General features: G+C 37.9%; 1 protein-coding gene across 1 annotated transcript in view; it reads left to right on the forward strand.

The window, feature by feature from the left end:
* MND1 (meiotic nuclear divisions 1) overlaps nucleotides 1-23064 on the forward strand; it is a 39731-nt gene extending 16667 nt beyond the window's left edge. The window contains exons 5-8 of the mRNA XM_051617861.1: nucleotides 3810-3884; nucleotides 5666-5780; nucleotides 21095-21139; nucleotides 22813-23064. Coding sequence (XP_051473821.1) covers nucleotides 3810-3884; nucleotides 5666-5780; nucleotides 21095-21139; nucleotides 22813-22919 — 342 coding nt within the window. The 3' untranslated portion in view covers nucleotides 22920-23064. The remainder of the gene's footprint in view (nucleotides 1-3809; nucleotides 3885-5665; nucleotides 5781-21094; nucleotides 21140-22812) is intronic.
* Nucleotides 23065-23309: the final 245 nt, after the last annotated feature.

Below are 23309 nucleotides of genomic sequence, written 5' to 3' on the forward strand. Positions count from 1 at the left end.
ATAAATTACCTGTTTGCATCTAATCTGTGTCCTTTGATGCAAACCAGACCCCAAGGCCTGTGATGGAACTGATGGGTATCATTGGAATGTAGCACTGAGCACATGCAAACCGCTGCACAAATGTGTAGGTAAATGTTGTGAGACCTTGGAAAGTAAGAAGGAACATCCCTTTGGGGGTCTTTGGATTGAATTAGTGTCAAAGCTAGGCCAGTGATCAGTCAATTGACCGCAGTGGTCTGTAAAATTACGTAAACTGTTCCCAATGCTCCTGTTTTATAGATGCTAGTTAGTTACTTCATTAGTCCATCATCTCATAGGCTCTCACCGTGTTTCACTGTGTTTTGCAAACACTGGAAATGCTGTTGTGGAGTTTTTCCGTGTGTGGGTTTGTTTTTTTTTTTTTTACTTTTTAACTTTTAATCACTTTGTCTCTTCTCCTTCTTTGAACAGATTTCCCTTAGATTACATTTTTTTTAGCTTTTTTACATCTTGCTTAATCATGTGTTGTTTCGGAGGAGTCAGACAGACTGGAGACATGGAACTTTCTAGTACAGTAGAGTATCTCTTTCTGTACTTTTTTCCACACCTGGTCAGTTACACTTATGGCAGAAGATGGTTCATGTGTCAGACCAGACATCTCTCTTAAGAAACATACAAGTGAGACAATAAGTATCTTTTTCTCCAGATCAATCTCACCCCTTTTGGCAGGACTCAGATTTCTCTCAGGGTGATTAATGTTCCTTGAGAAATTATTTGCCATTTCCCTTGAAAAATGTCCCAAGGTTGCTCCAAGGATTGAAATGTTCCATCTGGTACTGTTCTCCTTTGCAGTCAGGCTTTTATGCAGCTGGTGAGTGGGATAGTAAGTCACTGCATTTGGCCAGATGTGATCCTCTGCTGTCATGCATACACAACACCTGCAAATTCTGCTTTTTTTTTTCCTTTTAATGCCCTATAACCTGTTATCTGCCATTTGCTCTTTCTTCTCAAAATTAAGTATTGTATCATCTGTATTTATTCTTCCTCTGGCTCCTTGCTGAATGTCTTCCCTTCTTTCATGTACAGTTATTTTCAGTTGTGTTCCCATCACTTTATCCAGGCCTTCCTTCTCCCATTGTCATAGATTCCTTGCACAGACCCTGGCCATCTGTTTCTCACCCTTTGCATCCTTGTCTTATGTGTGGTTTTTTTCGGTATCTCATCTGCTTCTGTTATTCCTCTCTTTATCCTAATCTTTTATTTGTTGTCATGGAAATGTACCCACTGTGACTTCTAAATAATACACAGAGCTGCAATTTTATTTTGTAAATTCTGGATTGTGAAGACAAAATTGAAAAAAAAAAAAGCCAAGAAACTAAAATCTGTGAGAGAAGAAAGCAAAAATCTTGAATAAAATTGTATATAAATAATTGCTTTTAGACAGAGGAAGATCTTCTAATCTTGTAATCATGTGGCATGGCAACCTTGCATTGTGTTATGTAGGTCAGAATCTAAGAAATTTCTGTATTTCTCAGTGTTTGTTGTTACTGTATCTTTCATGATTAAATGCTGTGGAATATAGAGGACCAAGCAAATAATAAAATGCCATACTGTGAAACATGCTTCCAAGCTGGAAACCAGCTTTTATGATTTTATTTTAACTTCCTGAGAGCTCTTTCTGTGCTTCCATCTTAGAGAATGCAGAAACATTCCTAACCTCATTAAATAAAAAACAGAGAAAGCAACATCTTGATGGCACCTCTGTTGCAGAAAGAATTGGCTTATTCTTTGCATTTGTGGTATATGGGCCTAGATAAGCTCCTTGACTTCTCTGCTTTCTCTGAGTTTTGTTTCAGAAAAATTCTTTGTTCAGAGATACTGAACAATGTGTGCCCTTGTGTTTGTCTTCCCTGGGCTTCAGGAACTGCAAACTGCACACAAGTCCTTGTCTTCTTCTGAACAGCATACTTCCAGTTAGTATGGCATAACATGGGGACTAACATACTTAACGTTACATCAATTTTGTGGAAAGCCCAGAAAGAGTGCTGTTTAACTGTGCACCAAAATTAAGATGTTGGTGTACTTCAAGCCACATACTGAAACCCACACTGCCTCTGTGGTAACTTGCACTGAAGCAGTGAGCAAACAGCTGGAGATATTTTTCCCAAAATCATGTATGCCTTACCGTTAGTGCAGTTTTCTACATAAAGAGAAATGAAAACAGTCTTTTTGAAAGGAGACCTTGTCTTGTATACTCACACATGCATTAACACATACAGAAGGAGTGAGTAATTTTTAAAGATGGAGCTATAAAAGGAATCCCTAAACCCAGTGAGCTCCAGTTGGGGTTAGTCCTAACCTATGTGGACCACCAGTATGGAGTTTCTTTTTATTGTTATGGCTGATCTCTAAGACTTGGCAGCATCATGCATTTACGTTTCATATGTACTTCTGAAAATATGGAATGAATGTGAGTTTAAATAGAAATTGAGAACTGATTATAGCTCTATAACAGCTCTGTTTGCATTGTGTTAATGTGGTGTTTCAGCTCTCCAGGTAGATAAATAATGTGGTTAAATTGCCAAGATCAGGGATTGCAAGAAATGTCTAGGAATGCTCTTCCAGTTGTTTGGACGCTCAGTGAGGAAGGGAATATAGAAGTGGAGGCTTCATGTGAGGGTTTTTGGGGAAATTAAGCCTGTGCTATAGCAGCCACCTTCATTGCCTTCACAATTAGTCTGATATACTAGTTTTCTAACTTCTGTTGCTAAGAACATTTTAAAGCTACACCAAAGAGGGAGTACTTGCAAAGTATACTATTTGTTTCTTCTTTGTTTGTTTGTTTTTGGTTTTGTGTTGGTTGGTTTCAAATGCAGTAACTACTTTCCAAACTATATTTTTTAGAATTTTTTTTTTTTTTTTTGCATTCTTACTCGTCCCATTTCATATTTCAAGGTACTTTGGCTAGTGATGAGTATTCTGTCCCTGAGGAGAAAGTCATACATCCTGCTCAGCTTGAGGATTTCCAAAGTTTCTCTGGAAAACTTCCAACTAAACTGGAAGGGCCTGGTTCAAGATGGGTGACAGGTTAATGGAGAGGAATCTCTCATAAGGAGTGATTCCTCCTGGAGTAAAAGAAAAATGCAGGGAGTATTCACACCAGCTCTGTGAGGTATGACTTCTGTGATGTTCTTCTGCCTCAGGCCTGAAGGAAGGGAACTCTGAAATGTATCAGTGCAAGTGCAGCACAGAAAAAGGGGGCCATGACTTTAGAGGCCTTTGAGCTAGAGAGGCTTCTATTCACCAGTATGCAAAAGGGATTGCGGCCATGCCAGTGGCATACTGGATTTTGGGAAGACTGCTACCAGCAGCTGAGCAGGTGCATCTGCTACAGCTTTTGTCACTTCTTCCATTGAATAAGAAGAGCTGGAAAAGGACTGAAGCAATCATCTAATTGAAAAGATCTATGTCATGGAGTCCCTTGTATAGAGATGCCAGATTATGGTATGAGATAGGATTTTGGCCCCATGCTGAACATGCAGTGCATAACAAGATTATGTGCCACAGGAATGAAAATGTAGACCCCTGGCATTGGCTCGTGACAATGTCTTAGACTTCAGGTTGCTTCCTCTAATTCTTTTCTGTGGTTCAGAACTTCAGACTTATATTTGCGTGCTTTTGTATTTATGTTGTTTATTTTTATTACAAAAGTTATAAATACATATGTCCACCTGTTCATCTAAATGTATTTCTGTGTATACACATTCTGTATGTATGTTTGATATATGTTTCAGAAATAGGTTTATTTCATTTTTTGTTTCATCTATCAGTTTTCTGAAAGCAATCAGAAGAAAGAGGCTTTACAAAAAAGCATTGAGAAATCAAAAATTGGACGTGAAGATACTGTAAGTTGCTTTATGGGGGGAGGCATTCCTACCAGGAAACAGGGCTACAAGTATGCATGGATTGTAACTGCTAATATTGTAGTTGGAAATCCTTCAAGAATTCTAATTACTGGAGATGAGAAGGGGACAAAAAAACCCAAACAGATTATTCCTTAGTTGATCATGCAGTAATGAGTAAAATATTGACAACTGGCTGCCCCATGGCTGTGAAAGTGCGTGACTGCCTGCAGTCTGGTAATCTTCCAGACTTAAATCTTGAACTACTCAAAGATAGATACCAAACTTTCCAGTGGTTGCTCAACTGCCAAATCTAGTAACTGCAAACTTAGGTGTTAGGGGTCTTGTTTTTTTTAATCTTAGTTATAATCTAAATTTCTAAATTACTATTCTGAGCAGCCGTGTAAACTCGGTGTTTTTTGCATGCTGTATCTGTTAATGCTGCAAAATAATATTTAGGCTTCATGTGTACCATACATATGAAGTAGCATATTAGAAATACTTCAAGTTGCTGATTTGTTTTGAGATGCTGAGTCTAAAGTGGTTTAAACCTCCAATAAATAAATGCATAAACAAGGGCGGTCAGAAGCTTTCAGATGGAACTCAGTTTTGTAGCAAAGTGCCAAATCTTACAATTCAAAATGTTTTATAGAAATACTCTGGATTTGATTGTCATCAGGGAAATACAGGTAGGTTTCTCAGTTGTGCTTGTCAGACTGTTTGAGACTTGGGCTTCTCCACCATGTCGCCTGCCCTAGTCACAAAAAGCTGTTGGTCCTGGAAGTCCTGTTGGCTGATGCTTCCAACATTTTGATTCAGGATTATACAACAGGAAGAAGTCCTGAGAAATCTAGATCACAATGTGGGTCTCTGAGCAGTTGCCCTCCCAACCCCAGGGTCTCAAAGCTTTCCATTTTCAATCTGCATTTTCAGAATGTGCTGAATCCAGACTGTTGGCAAAATACTGGGACTAGGGAAGTCTGAAAACCCCCCCCCAAAAAACAAACCAACAAACCAGTTCAGACTGCTGGGCTGCTGTGGGAATTACCATTGACTAAAAACCTGATGGTTTAAAAACTCGTGCTATCTAGCTTTTTTAGGCTACCCAGTGCCCTATCATGAGTCCTTTGAATATCAGCCAGTCACAGTGTTTGGCTGTAACTACAGATTGAATTAGAATTATGTACTTTGTTGGCCATGGGAGAGCTCATGTTGATGGTATTGATGATCATATTGATCTCATTGCTCAAAAGAATCTTTGAGACTGATATTGTATACTCTCCCAGAAAAGACTGCTGCGTCATAAATATCTGAATTGTTTTTTGAGGTCGCTGCTCTTAAATCGTGGGGGGAAAAAAGGAGAAAAATAAATTCAGAGGGTGTTCATACACAGCATATCAACTTGTGGAGGTGTGAGTGGTAGATTTTTCTGTAATGCTTTCTTTAATTACTAGACTAGCATCCCTAAGTATCATTTAACCTTTAAGCCAAACAAGAGTTCTGTTTGGAGTTTGTCTCAAGTTCAGAGGTTGTAAAAAATTGTTATTTTGTTTGTCCATTTTGACCTTAAATTTTTCCTTCCAGTTTTTACTTGATACTGTTTAGTGTAGCTGAGAGTTTTGAGTATGTACAAAATGCTCAACTGGTTAATTGACAGAAAGCAGTAGGGAAAACAGCTTTAGAATTTATGTATTTTTGTTGTTTTTAAAATGTTCTGTGCAGTAGTTACTGATTTTTATTTTTGCTTTTTTTTTTATATTGCCCAACATACTTTAAATCCTTAGACGGAACGTGCAGCTCTAATAAAGGAACTTGCTGCCCTTCAGCAGAAGAAAGAGCAGCTGAAGGCAGAAATAGACAAATACAGAGAATGTGATCCAGACGTCATTGAAGAAATGCGTAAGTTTTCTATTGTTTAAAGTGAACTTTTGCACAAAAAGATCTGCATTTCTTTAGCTTAAAATCTGATATGCAGAGATAAGCTAAAGAAGAGCAGCTTTTCTTAAAGCTGTAAGCAATGCAGATACAGTGATTGCTTCTTTTCACGTTCTGATTTATTATATAGGGGGATTTTATTGATACTTACACTCTGCTAGTAACTGAGCAGTTAATCCTAAAATTGAAATACTCTCATGCATTTGAATTAATATCTGGGCCATTCTTCTTAGGACCCTATTAATTCTATCACTTCTAAGTGTGCTGACCCCTAGAATGTATGTCGAATGAGTAGTCTCTGGCTCCCATTTACCTTTAATTCCATGCTGGCAATACAGGTATCTTTCTACTTAATTTGTCTTTTCTATTTAGCGCATAAGCATTTCATTAGAGACGCAGTTTTCACTGATCTGTAAATATGGTATTACACTGTTGACTTTCTGTTTGTACTGTCTCTGGCATACTGGGTTTTGGTTGGAGTTTCTAATTCTAATGGAGTAAGAGGAATGGTGAGTGACTTTAATACTTAATTGGAATTGGGCACTGAAATATATGGAATATCCTGATCCTTTGCATGAAAAAAGCATGCATGAAATTTTTTTTAATTTTCTGTACTTCAGCTTTCATGTTTTATTTATTAGGCTCTTATGTTGCTACCCAAACACCACTACATATTTATTTGCTGTAATGCCAAAATGCCATTACAGAGTGATGAGAAACAGGCACAGACCTTTTTCTGAGAACATATCTGACTGAACCTTTCTGTTTCCTGATTCTTCTAACAAAGTACACACCTTTAGAAATGTGCTGAGAAAGCCAGGAACATAAACAGAGTTGGCAGCACACACCAAATTGGATGGATGTTACTTATTTTGAGGGGCTGTGACATTTTTTTTCAGCTGCATTATCCTTCCCCAAGGATGTAATGGTATGCTAAGGAATAAGCAAACTCAGGCAATGGAAGGTGTTTAGCTAGACCTGAAAGTTATTGGTGCTGTTTGACAGAATAAGCTTGTAATCAAAATTATTGATTGTGCTACTTTTGGCTGGGATAGCATTAATTTTCTTCATAGTAGCTAGTATGGGACTATACTTTGTGCATGAAATGGGTGTTGATAATGCAGAAATGTTTTCATTGTACCTTTATATTGTAAGAGGAGTAGTACTGCTAATTTTTCGCTAACACTTGTCTGAGTTACTGAAATAAGATACCATCATCTTATTGTAGAGCTCTCCCTGAAATAATTCACAGACTTCTTACAAAGTCATGTAGTGCTAGGTTGAGGGGTAATGGTTTCAAACTCAAAGAGAGTAGGTTTATATTAGATGTTAGGAAGAAATGCTTTACTGTGAGGGTGGTGAGACCCTGGAACAGGTTGCCCAGGGAAGTTGTAGATGCCCCCTCCTTGGAGATGTTCACGGCCAGCTTGAGTGGGGCTTGGAGCTGCCTGGTTGATTGGGAAGTGTCCCTGTACCTGCACAGGGGTTGGAACTAGATGATCTTCAGGGTCCCTTCCAACCTAAACCATTCTATGATTATTACTGAGCAGTGTTTACACAGAATCAAGGCCTTTTCTGCTTATCACCGCACCCCACCAGCAAGTAGGCTGGAGGTGCACAGGAAGTTGGGAGGGGACACAGGTGAGACAGCTGACTCCAACTGACCAAAGGACTATTCCATACCATAGGACATCATCCTTAGCTTGCAAATCTGGGGGAAGAAAGAAAACGGGGGGACATTCAGAGTGATGCCATTTGTCTTCCAAGTAACCATTATGTGTGATGGGCTTTCCTGGGGATGGCTGAACACCTGCCTGCCTATGGGAAGCAGTGAATTAATTCCTTGCTTTGTTTTGTTTGTGCGTGTGGCTTTTGCTTTACTTTTTAATTTATCCTTTACTCAGCCCATGAGTTTTCTCAGCTTTACCCTTTCAATTCTTGCTCCCATCTCACTGGGGAGGAGTGAGCAAGCAGCTGTATGGGATTTAGTTACCAGCTGGGGTTAAACCATAACACTGGTTTCACAGATTTTAAAGCATTTTCAAACTGCACATAAGTGAGGAAGTTCTACTAGCTGTGCTATTTGGGTAATATAATCCTTGTGTTTCTTTTCACTTAGATCACCTGAACAGATTGCTAACTCTAAATTACCTTATTTTAATTTTGAGTTAGAGATTAGAGATGGCTTTTGTGTTGTGTAATTGAGCTCCTTTTAAGAGTTGGACTGTTCAATATAACATGTTTTGTAATGGGCAGTTACCACTTCCTATATTTGGCATTTCCCTCTTCTTCCTTAATTACTTCAATGTGTAAGGCATTTTTTCTGATGCTCAGTATAATATTTCAATCTATTAATTTCCCATCCCATATTCTTGAGCTGCCTTGATTTTCATTCTGGTATTTTAAAGATTGTCATCTGATTTCAGTGGTCTTCAAATTTAGTGAGTGCTTTGCTATGTCTTTTTAATTGCTCTTTCCCTCAAAGAATTATTGCAAAAACAAACCTACCCTATAATGATGAGCCTTATTAAAATATACACACTAATTTCAGGGTCAAAACAAAGTTTGGATGATTATAGCAAATATCTGAAGACTCAGTTAAAAGCTGAACATCTGTCTTGCTTCCTGAGTCTTGTGGTGGGAAAATAATGTTTGACCATGTAACTAAAATATGCTATAATGCATATTCACTAGGGGGCAAATCAGAATATTAAAATACTAACTCTGTTTTTTTCTGACTTCACTGCATGTCCTTTTAGTATCAGTAAAAAATGTTTTGCTGTATGTTTTGGCTTAATTTTCTTGGCTTTTGTATTGGACTATAAACTCTAATGCCTTCCCAAGTTTATAGCATTTTAATCCAGAATGTCAGTATTTGTATTGATATTGTATCAGTATTTGTACAGTAAATAGCAGAACAAACAAGATTTAGGGACTGACCACTAGAGGAAGCTACATAATAGTCTTGTCTTGTGGATATATTTGGATAATTCCATTTTACAGATAGGGCATTGTAAAAATATATCTATTGTAAAAATACATCTTTATTCTAAAAACTACTGCATTTCAGTGGTTAAAGCTTGTCTTTGCCACTTGGAAATGTTGTTTAAGCCATCTTGTCTGAGTTAATTGAGTTATAAGTTAATTGAGTTATATATTCCTCAACATCGAAGGCAGTAAAAATGACAATAGTCATCAGAATTAAAAAATCAAACAGACAAAGAAACAAAGCTCACCAAAAGAACCAAAACCCGAAGAAAAACCAAAACTTTGGACTTTTATACTTCTCTGTTAAACTTGTAAACCTACTTCAGCTGGCAACAGAACAAAGACCTTGTTTCTCAGCTTAGGGTCATGTTTTTGTATGCTGGAAGGGTATTCTCACAGGGAGGTAGCCATTTTAGAGAAGAGATTCTCTGCATCTCCAGGAGAAAGGCTGATATGACATAAGGTGTGTGTATGCAGAGGTGGTTGGATACATGTGATGCTGCTAGATTCCCTGCAGATTGATAGAGGAGAAAAGCATGAAGAATGCAAGCTTTCCATAATTCATAATTTATCCAGATTTTCATAAGGCAAACAAAAGAAGCTTCATGTAACATCAAAATTAACCTGCTACATAAGTTTAGTTATTTCTGCCCATCAGAATTAAATGTTAGGGACATGATAATTTTTTTTTTATAATTAATTTTCTAGGAAGGTTTGTCTGGCAGCCTAAGTACTTAAATTATATGGATTATACTCTGAGTTGTTGGCCAGCTTGTAACTGCTAAACTTAAAAAACTAAAATAAACATTTCTAGAATGTCAAACTTCTTATTCTTCCACTGTAGCTAGAGGAATGTTGATTTATACTATACTAAAATATTGGGATGCTTTGGTTAAGTTGTGTCTTTGCATAGGACAGTAATCTCAGAAATAGTTACATACTGACTGAAGTATGTGTCTTCCCTGTGGTTTGATTTCTAATATTTATGGGGCTGGTCTTAAATGTTGCCTCTCAGCATTCCTGTTTTATTTAGCATATTTTTAGAATGTCCAATTGCTGCTAATTTTTATGTCTTAGGTTTTTCCCTTTAAAACACTGATCTGAACTTGCCGGGACTAACTGTATTCTCCAAAATTAGCAAACTGCCAGATATAACCATGTGTAATGTAGCAATTTTTGTGTCAACCATTTTGCTTCTGCTCTCTTTGTTTATTTTTATGCTGTGGCATGAGTTGTAAGTCCTTCAAATGGACTGGATTCCAAACTACAAATACCCAGATAGTTACCCTTTTGAATCTTTGGAAGTGGGATCTCAGAGGCATCGCTACTAGTCCAGTGAAAGGTTAGATTATTTTCTAAAACTAATACTTACATGGCTACATGAAAATAAAATTTGGGAAAACATTTGGACTTTACTGAATACCATGAAAATGGCATTCTATATGGAGTATGTACTTGAAGATGTCTTTTTTCATTGTAGATGCTTCAAAAAATTCTAATTCTAATGTGTTTAAACACTGAAAATGACAACTTGACAAGCTGTTGTGAAGAATTATATCGGGGTATGTAGATAGTGTAAGAAAAAAGTTCTGGGTTTACCAGTTTCTCCATTCATTTTAGTATATTGAGGCTGAATGCTGAAAAGGTAATGATTTAGCTGCTGGGTTTTGTGGGGTGCATACTTTGGGTTTTGGGTTTTTTGTTGTTGTTTTGGATTTTTTTGTTGTTGATACACTCAGCTATTATGTTCTGTTAGGTTCAAATCAACTTGAAAATGTCTTATGAATACAGATGTATTTAATGTTATAAAAACTTTGTACCAAATGTTAGATTATTTTTGGGATTTCTTACTAATACTGGGAATAATCCCTGTTCCCAAAGCAGGGAACAGTAGGAAAGAAATAAACTGAAGATTAGACTATACTAGCTGATGGAGAGGCTTTAAAAATGAGTTGCATCGGTTTTACTCAACATTTGTCAAAACACTGATAATCTACAAAATTGTTTATTTTTATATTTTGTGGCGAAGTCTGTTGTTCAGAAAATATCTGAGCAAAGTTGTTTAAAATAAAGAGCCTTGTCAGTACTTTTGGTTAATGAACTATTAGGTAGCTATTTTTATAAACTTAGTGATTCACTTGGAAAAGTGAATGGCTACGAAGAATTTTAAGCCCAGTTCTAGGTGCCACCAAATCAACAGGGTACAGATCAAGCCTGTAGAGAGAATTTTTTTTTTTTAATCACCTCTAGATCCAATATGTTCAGTTTGCAATTAAGAATGTTTTCTAGCTATTGACCATGAAATACACACCTGGCATCTGAGAGACAAGCTGTGCCTTTTATGGTTTATGCATCAATACCATTAACCAGGAGTCTGCAGTTACAAATTAGTCGTTCTGTTGAAGTTAGACTGGTGTCTCCATCCACTCTTATGTTAGCCTTAGAGGGTTAAACTAAGCTTTCTTTGGAGTGAACCAGCCATTTGCTTGAAAGTACATAGCAAAACTAATAGATTTAAAAGCAGATACCTATTTTTTTTACTTAGTTTCATCTTTCAGAGAATTGTGTATTTAATGTGTTGATCTCCTGAAGATCAGGATGAGGATAGGACAAGAAACAGACAATATACAGTCATGTACATAACTTGTGGGGTATCTACTAATAATAGAAACAAAAGTACAAAAATCAAGGAAGACTTCTTTGCCATCAGTTATTGAGAGTGGTTGCTGATCTTTTCTACAGAGCAAACTTTCAGAATTTGCAGAGAAGAATCTGGCTGTGATTACTGGTGACCATAATGTGGTATGTTTAAGAATCTTCCTTGACAAAACTTCCCAGCTTGGCTTTTCATTCCTGTGCTGCAATTCACTGGTGGTAACAGCAAGTGAGTCAGAGTTGTGATCTTGAGTTAGGAACTGATGGTATTTATATTTTTGTCTTGTGGTGGACTCTTCTTGGGTCTTTGAAATCTGTCTTTCCACTGAATAATCTGTCTGATTAAGTCTTTCGCCACCTTCTTCAGCTGGCTTTCATAATTGTCATTCATCTCCCAAGATTGTAAAATCTTTATCTAACATACATAACACCCTGCTTAAATAAAATGGCTACTCTGGCAAGTTACGTTTTCTAAAAATTAAATGGGAAAGCTCACAAGGCTTATTTTTATTCCATTTTGTTTGTTTTGTTTCTTATTTGTTTTTATTGGAGTGGGAGAAAAAATATGTAGGGTGACAGGCAGACAGGTGAAATATGTGGGAATAATTTTATTGTCTGAGCCTAGTGAATCTTTATGGCAAAAGCTGTTGAGCTGCATAGGAATGGTAAGCACTTGATAAAATTTGTGATGTGGAAAATGGCTACTTGTGACTATACTTATAATACTCCATGATTAGAAATTATTCAGCAGGAATCTCTTGGGCCATGTTTTAAAGCCAGGCAGAGAGCATCAAATGGGAGTAATCTATAGCTAATTTGTGTAAGAAACAGAAAGGCTTTTGTGAAGTAATTACTTTGCTTCTCTCTCCAAGTATAAGATCTGCTAGGTTAGTTGTGTATGGTGCCATTCATTAAGACCCTTTTGATAAATTTCTGGTTATGTTCAAAAGGATTTCTAAAAATAATGTAAATACTGGCTTATTTCTTTTAATTACTTGCCTATGCAAAATGAGGTCAGGAAGGGTATTCTGGATTTTGTTATCTTCAGTGCTAAGCTGCAGAACTGTCAAATGTAGTCTTCCCTGGCCTTGTTGAAAAAAATGTGTTGCCAATCTTGTATGTTAGGAAATCTCCTGTATGCTATAGATGGTAGAGTATGTTTTCCTTATGGATTTATCTGGATTATAACTATATATATATTAGGACCACATATATGCCATCAGTGTATATTCCTAATATAGATGCCTTGTTCTGTGCTGTTTAACTGCAGACAAATGAGAAGAAACAATCTGGAAACACCAAGAAGGTACAAAAGTTTTGTCTATGCAACTGTAAGAGACCTTTGTAGATTAGAAGTTTGTCTTTGGTGTTTTGGCTAAGTTTTGCATGACACTGTGGTAAGGCGAGTAGGGAAACAGTCTCTTGATGAAACTGCAGTACTGTGAATCTCAGACTGCTTTATAATTGTACTCAAGGTGTGCTCATTAGCAATTCTGTATCAGAAAGGTAGAATCGAGTGAGTTCTAACCATCTGTGGTGTCAACGTCTCAGTATTTATATTAATGACCTGAACAATAGAAGATGCGCTGTTAAATTTGTAGATGATGAAACTAGGAGAGGCTGCATAGACAAAGGACAAAGTGAAACTTCAAAATGAGCATGACAAAGTGCAGATAGACTAAATATTAAATAAAAATAAGTAGTGGCAAGTGCGAGGATAGTGTTACATAAATGATTTGGAGCAGCTAGTTAAGGGGGAAGGGTTTGAAAAAGACGGCAAGGTTATAGTCGTTTACAGATTGAATATAAGACAATCTTGTTAAGAAAAGCAAAATCACCATAGTAAGATACAAAACCAAATATATCCAGCAGAGATTTGTGAAATACTTTTTCTACTTGAGGCTTCAGCTGTAACACTGTGTCACTGTTGGATATCCTACTTCAGAGGTGTGTAACTAACCAGGGAGTTCGGAGTAGAACAAAAAGAACAGATGTTGACTAGCCACATTCTAAGGGAAAAAATTGCAAAAATAGGGCTTCAAAGAAGATTGGTCCTGGTGGATTCCACATACTTAAGTCTCCTTCAAAAAAGGAAAGGAATAGCTTGTATATGGAGAACTCAGCAGTAAATAATGGCCTTAAATTGCAGGGGGGGAAAAAAAAAGATGAAAAACTATTCTAAGGATGGCAATAATGAAATACAGAACTAGTTTGCTTGGGAAGGTTGTAAAAGCTCTAGCACTGGAAACCTTAAAAACATGCTGCAAACATCTCAGCAATGGCATAGGTATGGTTGAATATGCATTGAGTCACATGCGCTGAGACCAGAGGCCCTCCTGCATTTCCTTCCACACACTTCCCTGCAACCCTTTTGGCACAAGAGGTGTGCAGTAGAGTGACATCCTAAGCTGGACAAACACCATAGTGCTCTGGGGTGAGTCTCCTTGTGAAATGCAGTTCAGCAGCAGTTTGCTGTGGGTATGGAGTACAGAGCTTTTGCTAGTAAATGAAGTGTAGAGAGTGGGGTTGTCTCCTGAAAGAAAAACAAAGTATTGTTAGGGAGCCCTGAATGTGAAGGCTGGTGTGTTTGCCTCCCTTTTGTAAGTGCGTAGCCTCCCTCTTTTCTTTGGGTAAGAATAGATGTAGTTATGCAACTAAGATCTCAGCATGGGATTTCAGGTAGGGTGCTTGAAAGGTAAATGGCCTTTTCTGTGGGTACATGGATGCAGTAAACCTAAGTGCAAGAGCATGTATTTTGCACAGAGGAATTTTTTTGTAGCAATTCTGACAAATTCTGTTGGACGTTTTTCAAAGAGACACTGTGTACATACTGATGAAATCTGACAGTGTGACCTTTTCATATGGGACAGAGGGAGCTTTTGCTGATGGGACTTGACACTTTTTTTCAAACATGCTAACAAAGATCACAGACCCTTTAAAAGCATATTCCCAGAGATGTGGATCAGCTTATTAGTAGTCTTACTATGCACTGCCATGTTTTGCCATGTAGACAAGACTGGCACTATGGTTTGTATTTGCTTAGATTTATTTTCAAGCATATACATATGTATGCACACACAGAAGTTGCAACAGAATTTCTAATTCATGTATCAAAATGCCTGGAGTATTTTTCTATCACAAATGGCTTATGTTCTGTGCTTTTCAAAATAGTTGTAGATTAATAGGTAGGATTCATAATTGTCAGCACTTGTGATTGGAAATTTTATTCAGCGTCTAAATGTAAGAAGAGGTACTCCTTTTTATTATTCAGTAATATCTCAGTATTCTGTTGAATTTGATATCATTTAAATGAGAGATTGTATCTATGCACTGGCTTGAATTTAGTAATGAATTCTGAAGCATTGTGACTTGTTGATTAATATCACGGGGCTAAGTGTTATGTGGAATACTGGAGTATGGGGGAAGAATAGTGTTATTTTGGATTCAAAGGAGTTGACAGAATTCTGATGTGCTATCCTCCTTCTAAGAGGAAACACCTCTTTAGGAAATATGGGGGAAGGTAAAGATTGCATATAGTGTAGGGGTTTGTCTGCCTAATACTTGGTTACAAAACATTCTTCTCAAAGCCGTTCTTGCAATGTTGAGTTACCCTATTGACAGCGTTGTTGGCTACGTAGTCTCCAGGATACTCAAATACGGACTTTAAAGAAGCCACGTGATCACGTCATTGCCATGAACAATCTCCAAGTGGCAAGCTACAGTCTCTTGATCAGGGTCTGTGGTGTCAGTTTGTGAATGGACATGTCAGTAGGAGTTAGTAGGCAGTTAGCTTTTGAGCTCTCTGTGGATGACTTGTATATAATTTCTGTTGTTCACCTTCTACTCTGGCCTTTAGACACGGGCTCTTTATTTGCATGAGATGTTTTCATTTATGGGGAAAGGTTTTTGAAATTGTGCATCAGTGAATATAAGTGAGGTAGGGAAACACAAATCTGTCACAGTGTGATGACAGCAAGGCAAATGAGGTTTCTGTAAAATGAGGGCAGCCTGTGAACAGAAGGATGGGTAACTCTGTGTAACACAATGGGTAACCAGTCATTGGAGATTCAAGTTCACATACAGTTCTTATGGTAGTTGTCATTTTTCATATTTAAATTCAGTCTAAGTGGATGCAGACTTATTGCTGGAATTCAAATCTACTTAATGCAATTAATTTACCCTGACCAGTTTCATGAGAAATATTGGGAATCTTTGAGCTAATAATCCTCGCTGGCCCTTAAGAACAGTGGCAGCTGTTATCTGCATTTCATGCAGGAGAGTTGTGATTCACACTGTAAAATTACTCCCTCACACACATGCTGAAGTCTGCAGTTATAAATTGCATGTGTCTGCTAACAAGCCCTCCTGTTGATGAGTGACTGTCTCCTTGAAAAGGTGCTGTTCCCTCTGCAATCATGCATCTTTTAAGTTGTTCAATCCATACACGTGGCATGTATTTGTGTATGTATTCATGCCATGTATTCATGGCAGTAGTTCTGGTAGGTCAAAACTGGCACCAGACTGTGCTACTTTTCTAAATATGACTAGCTTTTGTTATTCTGTAGAAAAAGAGGTTCCTAGACCTGAAAATTTTGTTGACACATAAAAACATTACTTACAGTAATCAAAGTTACCTTGAAAATGCCAGATTGGAAGTTAGGAGAGGAAAGAAAGCTAGAGCTCTTTCTTCATTTCCAAGTCTATAGGTGGCTGTGAGCTGGTCCTGGCTGTTGACATGTTTTTAGTGTAGCTATTAGAGCTGGAATACAATACCTTTACAGTTTGAATTTGAATTCTATCCAGTGACTGCTTCCTCAGTATTCCTTTAATGATATGTGCAGGACTTAAAGAAGTTTTTATAAAGAACTTGAAAGTAGGTTTGGAAAAATATTTGTGAGGAGATGGTAGTGGTTGTTGCCAACACAATTGTCTTGCACCCATAGAAGTGTCCAAAGTCTGATAAAAAGACTGACTTAGTCTCCTGGAGCATAAAAATATTGTGTTGATGAGGCATGTAGTGGTCTTTTCCTCCTGTGGAAGTATTTAAGGCTTCAACAATTTTTGCTCATTCCATTTTGAAATGCAAGTAGGACCTTTAATTCCCACCACCACCCTTTCCAGGAAAAAAAGTGATCGAATCTGGGGGAAGGCAGAAAGAATAGAGGCTGTAGTTCAGCAGTATGCTGAGGATCACTAGGGCTTCCTGAGTAAGATCAGAAACAATATGGCCTGACCATGCTAAGATTTGAGTCAATGTATATTGCGCAGTTAAGGTTTGTTCAAAAATGTGGCTGTGTTAAGGTTTTGTTCTGATGACTTCACTCCTGACCCCATGCTGTTCATTTGCTGTAGGTGCATTTACTGCCCCTCCTACAGCTGTCCACACACCCTTTTGTCAGCTATCTCCTGATCTGCTCCTGAATCCATTCTGGTCACTGGCAGAGTGTCACTTGCCTACATTAAAAAATGTTTTCAACCCTCCCTCACTTTCTTTTTAGGCATTCCCTCCTGCTGGTCCTTCCTTTCCCTGCCTTTGCTTTCCTCTAAGGGAATACAGGGAATTGTCTCTGTGAGGAGGGCACTCACAGATGCTTTGGGCAAGGATTCAGTTCCCAGAATCTGGGTTCTTTCAGTTTCATGCAGTTCTCCAGAGATACCTGGTGTTGAGGGAAGAAGAGACATCCATAAGGACTAGTCAAAACTAAGTCTTTGACCCATAACCTTTCACTGTTTAGGGCATATTTCCATGTGTGTTTTGCTAATATAGTAGACTAGTGTTACAAGCCAGGCTGCTCCTGGGTCTTGCATTGCTGTGCACACAGTGACTGGTTTTGTTCAGTTCAGGACAGAAAACGCAAGCTTCCATTTTCCTGTTTAAAAAATGCCAAGTATGCCTGAAACTGGTCAGTGGAGAATACAGGTGTGTGCCTCAGCTGAGTGAGCGACTTGTATCCTGCAGGCATGGGAGCAGGAAGTCTGTGATGCATTGTCACACAAATTAGTGAAATAAATACGTAATGTCCAGAACAGATGGATTATTCTGTTGCTTCCAGACAGCAACTGTGTAGTTGGTCAGTCTATGTGCAGAAATAGTGGTAACGAGAACATCTGGAACATACGTTGCCTCCTGTATTGCTCACCTGTTCTGCACATTTGGCCTTTTCATTGTCTCACACAGCTTTCATTCTGAAGCAGTACTTGGTAGCCGCCAAAAATCAAGTTCTGATAGAGCAGCTGTGGTCAGAAGGAGGATCAGCAGGACTCCAGCCGAGCTTGGAACCCAGTGGTTGTGGTGGTTTCAGCAACTTGCCATTTGCCCTCAGTGCTGGTTTTTAGTTTCCTCTTTTTACAATTCACATAGTTTGTGGCCTGATTCTTCTCTGGTGTATACATTTTTAGGTTCTTGTGCTATTGTATTCTTTACGTCTTAAACTTTCCTTTTCAGTGCAATCTAAAAACCGGGAAGCCAATGTCTGGTCCTGTGGAGCTAGAGAATAGTCAATTAGAAGTAGCATGCCTTTGAGTTATATCAGTACATAAAGTAGGTGTGTCTGGGAGGATCTGTTTTACTACTCCTCCTTTCCCTTGCCGTCCATGCACGTTCACAAATAGATGACTCAACCAGTGAAAGTTCCAACAAGCAATATGAGAGATTTCCAGAAAGTAGTGAAGGTGCAGATTCCTCCATTTCTCTCAGTTCTTGTGATGGTTTTAGGGGCCTCTGGAAGATGCTGGTGACAATGCAGATGTAGCTGGTGTCTTCAGGTGATGCATGTCCGTAATTGCCTATGCTTGTTTCTCTTTGGTGTTGGATACAGCAGGCAGACAATCTATGGTGGAGCTGTAGGCAATAGTTGAGCCTGATCCCATGGGACTTAACTCTTGCCTTCAGATAGCTAAATGCTCAGCCCATAGCCATGAGGCAACAGCTGAGTTGATGACATAATAGTTTCTGGAAATGGATGAGGTGTGTTTCCCTCACCCCAAAATTAAAAAAGAAATGTGAGGGGAAGTTTTAAGTGAAGGAATTAATGTCTGGAACAGACTGCAGCACCATCCTGCAGCAGTCTCACCTGATGTCAAGAGATAGCGCAAGCTGACTTGTTAGCTTGAGCTTGCTCAAGCTGGGTATGAGGAACATGCGAGTGCCTTGCGGCTTGCCAAGCTAGCTGGCATCGCTGTGACTATAATGGGCCTGATGGTCAAAGCAACTTCCAATATGGCAGAATAAATCCATACCTGCATCTCTATGGTGCTATTGTGTATATGGGCATGTGGGCCAGCCAGTGTAAGTGGGAAATCACAAGCAGCAAACACTTGCTCTGACTTCTTGTGAATTCATTTCCTGGAGATATCATGTGCTGGAGACTTTACAAGTGACTTTTGTTTCCCCAACCCTGAGACCCCTGACAGTAAAGTAATGTGGGGGATTTGTGTTACCAGCCTCTGAAGAACCGAGGCAGCCTTTTCTGTGATATTCAGCTAGATTGTTTGAATGTCACCTTCCCCATCCTGAAGTTCTGCCTCCACTTGTGATCCTTCCACACTTCTACTATGACACTTTGCTGCCAGTTTGTGATCAGTCCCAGGTGGTGTGTGGAAAGAATTACATGGTTAAAATATTTCTTTGTTTTATTTGTATAACTTACTCTCAGGAGTTTATTTTGTTTGGAGGGTTTTTTTTTTCTACTATTTAATTTTTCTCTACTATTTAAGTCATTGAAGGTGCTGCCCACTGTGGGATTTCCCCATTATAGCTTCCTGCTCTTACTGCCATGATTTCATTTCTAGCCACAACTCAGTTATAGGCAGCCACTGTCATTCTAACTGCCCTGTTGCCCACCTATATCTGTTGGTCACCTCAGTGTTTTCTTTGATAAAGGCAAGTCACATTTTAAAACCACATGATTGCATGTGTGTATTTTAACATACATAAGCAACATTCAAAAGGTGTCAATGCACCATGCTGCCACAATTTTTTTTAATGCACTGTACCATACAGTCACTGTGCATTAAGCAGAGTGCTGTGTGCTGGAAGCTGCAGGGACTTAGAGCTGCTGTGTGATGCAGATGTGCAGGGCTCAGCTGGTTAGCTGCTTCCAGCAAAGCAGATATCTTTGCTGAGATCTGACAGGTACTGTTGGCTAGGTTGGCTCACCTGCCAGTTAGGGTGTTGTCATCTTGTAGCTGTGGATCCGTAGAGTTTAATACCATCCTATTTCCCCCCTTCATTTCAACCTTCATTACTTGGAGTCAAGTACAGCTTCCCAGTCTAGCATTTCAAACAAATGCTGAGTGAAGTATAATAGGTAGCACATTAAAATCTTGACCAGTGAAAGCCCTTACTCTGCAGACTTGCATTGTGTAGCATTAGGTATTGTTCAAAATGGCAGTGGCTGCCAGTATGTTGTCAGTGCTCCAGTCATGGCACTGAACAAGTGGGGGTGGCAACAAGCAGTCAGCAAAGGAAATAAGGAGTATCTTTCTTAAGGTAAGAATAATCCCTTTTTTTGCCCATCTCTTTTTTTTTTCTTGTGCTATGCCCAAGCTTTCTAATTGTAGGTCACTTCTGTAAACTGCACTATTTTTGACATGATGTTTTACTCTGATTAAAACATTATTCAGATCACTTACTGAATTATTATGGATAGAATAATGAGTGCTTAGTTTCCTGTACTAGCAGATGGTTTTTCAACATAATTTAATTCTGCCTGAAGTGTAATCTGTGTAACAATAGATACCTGATCATATATTCACTTCACAGTACCCCTGGAGATAAATTTTGTGCTGACCGTTCAAATGAGTATTATTATGCAAGTACTAACAAGACTGACTTGGAATAAGTATGTTATGTGTAGGCATGAGAACCATAATGATTCTGATAAATTCCCACGTTACAAACCAACCTGCTTCATTTGATTCAGTACTTATTTTAATGGGAGGAAGATGATCTAAGAGGAATTTTTCTTGATACTGTTTTGCCTCATGGAAACTGTATAAAAGCTATTTGTAGTAATGATAATTTAGTATTATTTATTTAGATCTGGAGCAGTGGTAAGGGAGGGAAGCCAGGTGAAATAATCAGGAACACTATTTTATGTTAATTTCACTGGGGGGGTTCTCAAAGCTCGGGAGACCTTTCAGGGCAATATGATAAACTTTTGGATTAATACTATATACTGCTACCCTTGTCATTTTCCTTATCTATATTGAGTCATGCATACATATATAATGGACTACTTATGTATAGAGAGGATTATAAAGTATTTTCCATCTCGGTTCCCTCTAGTACCTTCAGGCCATATATCTAGATCCAGTCTTGGTACAGACAGTTAAGCCCCCAGGCTAAACAAAACTAGGATTATTTTATTTTAAAATACATTTCAAAAACTCGCCGTTTTTCATATGGTATCTTAAGTTGCTTTGCTCCTGTTTCTCTTTAACTTAGTTTTGTGCTTGCTGAAACTTTAAAAGCATAAAACAGAAGAAGGGTTTGGATGCAGCAGAGTAACTTCCTTATATTGTGTGGTTCCCTAAAAATGATAGCAATAAAATTTAATCTCTATGCCTCAAAGCTATGTTATGATTTTGCTCTGATGTATGCTTTTTTCTTCTTGTTTTCCTCTCTGTTTCAGGCCAGACAAACAAAGTAGCCAAGGAGGCAGCCAATAGATGGACTGGTGTGTATACATTTATATTTCTTAGCACAGCTTCAGAGTAGAGCAATTTCAGTAAAAGACCTCTTTGTTAAGAATTTTGAATTCTGTTAGAGATTGATGTAGGATAGCCCTCACAAAAGCATGCAGAAGTGTATTTTGCTTACAAATAAATTACCATGATTCAAAAAAGAATACATTTTCTCAGTTTAGTTACTGAATGTACTGCACATAACATATTTGTTCTTCTGGTGCTATCTTGCACACCATCTTAAAACCTGCAGCTCATTTTCCTGGTTGATTTAAAGTCTCTTAAGATAAGGAAAACATTAATAGAAAGAGATGGAAAATGGTGATGTCCAGATATTCAGAAAGTTCAGTTCTTCTTTTCTGAATTTTCATCTGTTTCTGAAAAGTAGAATGCTTTGTGGAACCTTATTGCTGCTACCATATGATGGGTGCTAATGTAAAGTAGGTACTTCTCAAAATAATTTGTCAGCTCGAACATATAGGAGAAATGCTGTGCAGTTTTGAGGCACATGACTGTGATAGCATTTTTTTGACATTTAACTCAATTTTCTTTTGTTGCTTAGCTTTGCTATATCACTCTATTTCTATTTTGCAGAGCAAGCAATATGTATGTCCTTTAAAAAAATTATTTAGAATATAGTTTGTAATTTTTTGTTTAGAATTCATCTACTACTGATGGACTTAACACTATCATTGGTTATGCCAAGTGCAGCAGAATACAATTGTTATAGTCTCTTGACTATTTTTACATTTTCATTTGCAGTGAGTTGTTTACTGCATATGGGGAAATAGAGTTCTGTATTTGAAAATAACTGCTGGGAGTACTGTTGTCAGGGCTTTCTACTGTTGATGACAGGCTGTTGCTCTCAAGTTCTTAAGAGAGTTAAAGGCACTATGCCTCAGCCTGTAGAAAGTACTTTGCTATTTAATTAGACAATTGTTATGTTACATGCTGTAGCATATTTATCTTTTGAAGAGACAGTTTTCAAACCAAATTTCTGATGGTTGAAGGAGAGAAAATATTTCTAAGAAGAACACTTCCTGTCTTAAGGAATGCTGCTGCAATTTATAGGAATGATGTAGTGAGTTACCATCAACAATGCAGTGAATTACTATGTTAAATTGCAGAGAAGGTATACGCTATAAAATAGCGGTAATGTGATGCTAAAAGACAAGTGATGAGTAAAATAAAGCTATTTGAATGTCCTTTTGTTTTAACTTTCAAACAAAATGCACATTATCTGAACAAACATCACAGGACTAGAAAGGACTTTATAGTTAATTTTAATCTGACTTTTGCAGTTGTGAACAGTCACACAGTAGGTGTCTAGTTGAAAAAGGACCTTCAAAAAGCTTGTGCATATTGACACCCTCATCACTCTGTAGCAGGCTTACACTGTCATTGTAGCTTTTAGTCTTCTCATAGAAGGGAAGCAAGGAAAGATAAAGGGAACCTCCAAAAAAGAATACTTAATACTGAGTAAAAGTATGTCATTAATAAAAGCCTCACATTTTCTATTCTAAATCTACCTAGTAATCATGTTCTCTCTATGTGATTATTCAAATACACAGAGGTAGTGCAAATGGAAGGATTTTTGTTATAGCCAAGACTATAATCCATGATTTCCTAAATATTCAAAATGGAATTATTTTCATTCTTCTTACAGATAACATCTTTTCAATAAAGTCCTGGGCCAAACGTAAATTTGGATTTGAAGAGAGCAGAATTGACAAAAGTTTTGGAATCCCAGAAGACTTGGATTACATTGATTAGTGCTCAGCAAATGATGGCTGACATAGTTGTACATAGTTTGTTAAATATTCTCAGTTGACATTTAAATGTGTATCCAAATAATCTCCAAACAACTGACCACCCTTTACTTTGCAGTTTTTGTTAAAGTTAATAAAATTCTAAAAATACTTGTTGCATTTCCTTTTTTTCCTTGCAGTCTCTTTGTTACTTCTGTGCGACACGGTAAGAATTTATGAGGGCTATAGGGAGTAATTATCACAAAGTCCTGAGACTGGTTTTTACTATTCCTTTGCTTCACTGCGAGTAGTACTAAGAGCTGGAATCTCTAGGTATTTATTTGTAAACACACTGAAGACTTTGGCATGGAAATTGCAGAGGGAAAAAATGGAATAGAATTTTTCCCTCATCTCA

This window comes from Apus apus, chromosome 4 (assembly GCF_020740795.1).
Source record: "Apus apus isolate bApuApu2 chromosome 4, bApuApu2.pri.cur, whole genome shotgun sequence".
NCBI lineage: Eukaryota > Metazoa > Chordata > Aves > Apodiformes > Apodidae > Apus > Apus apus.